The sequence below is a fragment of the Clarias gariepinus genome, chromosome 1 (assembly GCF_024256425.1).
Source record: "Clarias gariepinus isolate MV-2021 ecotype Netherlands chromosome 1, CGAR_prim_01v2, whole genome shotgun sequence".
Lineage (NCBI taxonomy): Eukaryota > Metazoa > Chordata > Actinopteri > Siluriformes > Clariidae > Clarias > Clarias gariepinus.
The window spans coordinates 13,982,091-13,987,547 of NC_071100.1; the positions used below are offsets into that span (position 1 = coordinate 13,982,091).

The window sequence follows — 5,457 nt, forward strand, 5'->3', positions numbered from 1 at the left end:
AATTTCTTGGGTAACAGAACATTTTAGACAAATGCCCATCATCTGTGCAAGCAAAGAAGCAGGATCCTCAAATACATCCTGTTTCCCTGAACTTTTCTTAATGCCGCTGTGTCTTTTTACTGCATTCAACATTTTTTGCCAGGTACACTGTGGTTACTGAACAGGCTTAAACCAAACAATGTGTTTAATGTAATTGTATTAATTTCCATCAAAATAAAACATGTATTTGAGATTGTTTCCAGTGAAGAGAAAATTACATGATAATGGGAATCAGTGAGCTGCTTGGTGAGACTCGATCACAAAAACTAAAACTTGTTTTTGTTGTTTTGTAGACAACACTTGGACATTACAGGAACTCGGCTGTGAGGTATTGCTACATCACATTTCCATATTTTGGGCATGAGTAGTCTGATCATGGCTCAGATGCACTGAGAAAACCTTTTAAGAGGAGAAACACGGATGTTGATTTGCATGGCAGTCCTACCGGACATAGTTTTCCGGTGTAGTGAAAGTCAGTTTACATGCAGATGAGTATCTGTGAATAAGGATTGGCCTCATTACAATCAACAGTAGGTGTGAGTTTGGTCTGACCAAAATTAATTTTCTTTGGAAAAGCAGAGCATCACTATATAAGCATCCTTTACCTCTGGGTTTCACATCAAACAAGAAGAGACTCCTAAGTAGATGTAAGTAGATGTTTTCATATTGTGTAACATATTTACTTTATTTTGTATGTAAGTAACTTTTAATTTTCTTGCAGTGCTTTAAAATCCAGAACTATGGCTGGTAACACTAAAGTGGTGTTAGTTCTTCTGCTCGCTGTGGGAGCAACAGCTTTTAGTAAGAGTCTTATATCTGTTAATCAGGACATTTTTAATTGATCAGTTAATAGTTAAACTATGATTTGTTTCCTGTCTTCTGGTTGTAGTCGAATATCAACAACATTTTTTAAATAATCCCCCATAGATGTGTTTAAAAAATCTACATTTACAATTTATCAAAGCTTTAATCACATATCAAAAAAAAAAAAGTTATGTGGAGTGCACATGCTGTGTAACTTGTAAAGCTTGTAAATTGCATTTTTTAGCCAAAAAACAGCATGAGTGCTATATATATAAATATAGAATATGAATATAAATATATATAGAAAATGTTTGTGCCAAAGAAGCTACTTCTGATATTTATGCAACAAGTGACCAATCCTGCTTCAGTAAAAATTTCAAGTTGCTAAATTTAGCTATTGGTAAATCCATCGCATGATAACACTGACTCCAGTACGTTTTTAAGTTGCCCCAAGTTATAAATAAATGTTATAATTAAGGTAAGTATTTCATGGCCACAAAACCAGCCCTAGGATTAATTAATTCTCTGCAAAACATTTAACATTTGCTTTGATTTTACATGATACTTTTTTTTTTTTTCTTTCAATGTAGGACCTTTTCCTCCATGTCCAGATGGCTGGTCTCACTTTAGAGGACGGTGCTTCAAATATCAGGCTACCAAACTAGATTGGGCTTCTGCCGAGGTTCAGTGAATTTTAACTATGCAAAAAGTTTAAGCATTTAGGTTCAGCATTCATTGTGAACCTGATTATGATAAGGCTTATACAGACTCTAAACGAATAAAAGGAATTACATGCAATTATTCCAAAAGTATTTTTCTTTTCTAGAGATTCTGCCTGAATCTCGGTGCACACTTAATCTCAATACACAATGAGGCAGAATATCGGCATGCCAAGTCCTTTATCCGTTCTCAAGACCCCAGCGAGTCTCCAACATGGATGGGCCTTTTTGGCTGTGAAAAGGTAAGTTAATTATCAAAATCTATGCAGCATAGTCAAATGCAAGTACTGTATATAGCTGTACAGTGAGCCTACTCATGAACCTATGAACGTACTCATGGTCAGATGAAGAAACACTGTTAATCAAATAATAAAGCATGTAGTGTCTACAACAATTTATTCCAAGTCAGAAACTGTTGGTCGCTAGCTCTATGCTAGTTCGCTAGAGTAATTAATAAAGTAATTCCGGGTTCGGCTGGCTTAAATAGGGACACACAGGGGTGGACACAGGTGAACTTGATGTAGTGATGACAAAAGTATGGGATGACAAGTACACAAGTAAACACACTAAGGTAGACAAAGCGGTGGCTCAGTAATCCGACGAGTCAGATCTTTTCCCCCAGAACTGAGGTGGCTTAGATGTGACAAATACTTACAAGATTTGCAGAACTGTCCTCCATCTCTGTGGTTTATTCTTCTCACCTATTGGCTACATCGTACCGGTAAAAATTAAAAACTACTTTTACCCCTAGCAGTGAACTAGCATAGAGCTAGCAAATTAACAGTTATTGACTGGCAGGGTGAAAGTATTTAAACACGGGTGAATGTATTTTTTAATTCTTACCTCACTGTTACTATGTAGCCACTAGGTGAGGTAATTTTTTTTTTTTTTGAACTCATGTGAAATGTATTCTAAATTAAGTAATGACTCACTTAGTGGACTTTTTACTTCTTTTTAGCAATTTAACTGGTTCTGGTCTGATGGCACACAATTGACTTTTACCAAGTGGAATCCAGGTGAACCAAATTTTAATGAACCAAATGAATGCTGTGTGCATATGAACTGGCTTCATAACTCTGGTAAGTAAATCTGGAAACCTATTTTTTTTTTTTTTAGAGTATAGCTGTTTCAACTTTTGTTTCTCATTCAAACGTCATGACATTTTCTTTACTGCAGGCGCTAAGAACTGGAATGACATTCCATGTCATCATGCCTATCCTTTTGTGTGTGTCAAGGGAAGAATCGGCCCACCCATAATTCCATTAAAATAACACAATTTTGGATTTTTTTTTTTATTTTTATTTTCTTGTCACAGGAATGTCTGTGTCATTTTATCATAATTTCAGCAAATTAGAAAAGCTAAAAAGAAAAATCTGAAATAAAAAAAATTGTATTTAAATATTTGTGTTTGTGGAATTATATTAATTATATTAATTATATTTTAAGGTATTTTCTCCTATCAACTATTCTGATAGCACTTCACATTACTTTTCCCTTTGTCTCTTTTGGTGATCTCTTGTTTTCTATGTTAAATCACAAAACAAATGGTTTCCCCTTCAGGACAGGTTTGAAGTTAAAGTATTTAGCATGGAAAATGTATGGCAATTAAAAAACATATCATATTAAACTATATTTTATATTACATTTGTTACTATTATTTCACAATTTTTCTTTTGATCAGATAATACACACACACCACACACTGCTTACATGAAAGGCATTTTAAGACCTACTCACTGGCAAAAACAGATCATAGAGCTAAAGAAAAAGTTAGTAAACCCTCCTCTAATTTTCTGTTTTTATTAATCGAGGGTGAAATGTTATTGATAATCCCAATAATATCATGTGACAACAAAACAATGAAAACAAAACCACATGTTTTTTTCTTCTTCTTTTTTTTTAACACAACATTCAGAATTCAGGTGAAATAAGTATACCCTTTCTACTTCTCACAATTATTAAGAGACAAACTGATGGTTTCCTGTTACCTTTAAGCCTTACTTGCAATTATCAACATGACCCCTTTCCAAACTTAAAAAGGGCAAATTTATAATTGAAAAATCTGCAAATCTTCAATTATATATCTGATCATCACTTTTTTTTATATATATATACAACCATATATTTTTGTTTGATAAACAGAACAATTATTTGTTCTTGGGTTTATGGCAATGCAGTGCAAGGATATAATCCATCCACATATATCAGGTGGTTGATTAGAAAGAGGCTCCAAATATTTTGAAACTTTTTCTAGTACAAAGTAATCTAAACAAAACAACGTATAATGTGCTTGTCAGTATATGGAGCTTTAAACATGACAGGATATCCTTGAGTTGGAACAATAAGGTACAGTAGGCTCCGACAGCCATTGTGCTGTTTAATGCTGTACCTCTTTACCCTATCGTATACATTAATGAGCAGGGCATCTTCATAGTGTAAAAATGTTGGGTCACCAATTAGTTTAAACAATGTCAGAGTGAATTTAGAAAAAAATATTGTGCTGCTGACATACCCTTGAAGAGTGTTATTTAGAGGATGACACGGAAGCTGGAAACAACAAGATCATGGAGTGCCACATTGACATGTGTCTGGCAGAAAACGGAGATCACTTCCAGCATTGCATGTAATGCAATCGATTACACATAGATAGGCAGGATTTTTTTTATGTTCAAATTGCTCTATCATATAGCGTATTGAGTTATTACAGAATATTCGGGGCCTTTTTCATGGGACTCACTCTGTGCATCAGTCCATGACAGTCCACTCCAGACAATTTCATGGTCTTTCCTGATTTTTTTTTTATTATTTATTTATTTTTATTTTTTTACAAAATATCCACTATTCTCCTTTGAACAGTCAGTCTTGTGGTCTGTAAAGCCATCATAATAACTATAAGCTACAAAATAGGAAGGAAACACTGACACTGTTTATGTTTTCTTAATCTAGAGAGCTACAGTATACAATTAATTCCATTTTGTCTTGACTGTTTTCTGATCTCTGTGTGCAACCTCACAGGCAATGGTTGAATGAGCATCACAGGTGATGAGGAGTTTCAGCTTTCTCATTTCATTCATTTATTCATTCATTTATTCATTTTTAATTTCAATTCTGCAAAAAGATTACAGACAATAGACTCACCAAGCTGAACAGAGATTTCCTCCACCCACTTTTGGTGTGCCCCAAGGGTCTATATTGGGTCCTACTCTTTTTACACTATATTGGCTATCTGACATATCCTCTAGGGTCTATTCTTAGTTAACATGGCATTCTTTACCAGATCTATGCTGATGATGCATATTCTTACCAAAATCAAATTCTGTTATCTGATTCTGGAGCTGTACAGTACAGTACATAAGCCTTTTCTATCTTTAAAAGGCTATACATGCATTCCTTAGCTTCAGGTTAATGCAATGCATTGTACAGTGTCTCCCACAAACATCCCTGAACCAAAAACTTTATATTTATCTTTTAATTGAAGATTGCATTTCAGTGTTTGTGTTTTTTGACTGTTTTGTTATTTTTGTTTTTGTTTATTGTTTTTATTATTACTTTTTTTTTGTCTGGATAAACCAGAAGACAGATATCAGTAGTACAGTGTGTGGTGTAAAGACATCTAGCTGGAAGGAAATACAGAGAGAGAGAGAGAGAGAGAATTATGGACCAAACACTGCAGCAGCCTCATTTCTGTTTTCATCTGGTCCAACTACTCAGCTTTCAGCTTAAGAAAGTTGAACAGAAATGGGCACTCATGGACATTACTCATCTGTGCACACACCCCTACGCACTGTATACCAGACAACTGTGGACATAGCACATTTGCACACACAATGCACATTTGCACACACTTGCACAGATATTGCACATTTGCACGAATTATATATATTGTAGCGTTTTA

At 34.5% G+C, this 5,457-nt stretch overlaps 1 protein-coding gene across 1 annotated transcript; it reads left to right on the top strand.

Moving 5' to 3' along the window:
• Positions 1 to 263: 263 nt before the first annotated feature.
• LOC128520342 (ladderlectin-like) lies at positions 264 to 2,851 on the top strand. Its single transcript, XM_053494542.1, has 5 exons — positions 264 to 285; positions 1,434 to 1,525; positions 1,670 to 1,804; positions 2,521 to 2,641; positions 2,739 to 2,851. The coding sequence occupies exons 1-5, from the start codon at positions 264 to 266 to the stop codon at positions 2,831 to 2,833; spliced, it is 465 nt and encodes a 154-aa protein (XP_053350517.1). The 3' UTR covers positions 2,834 to 2,851.
• Positions 2,852 to 5,457: the final 2,606 nt, after the last annotated feature.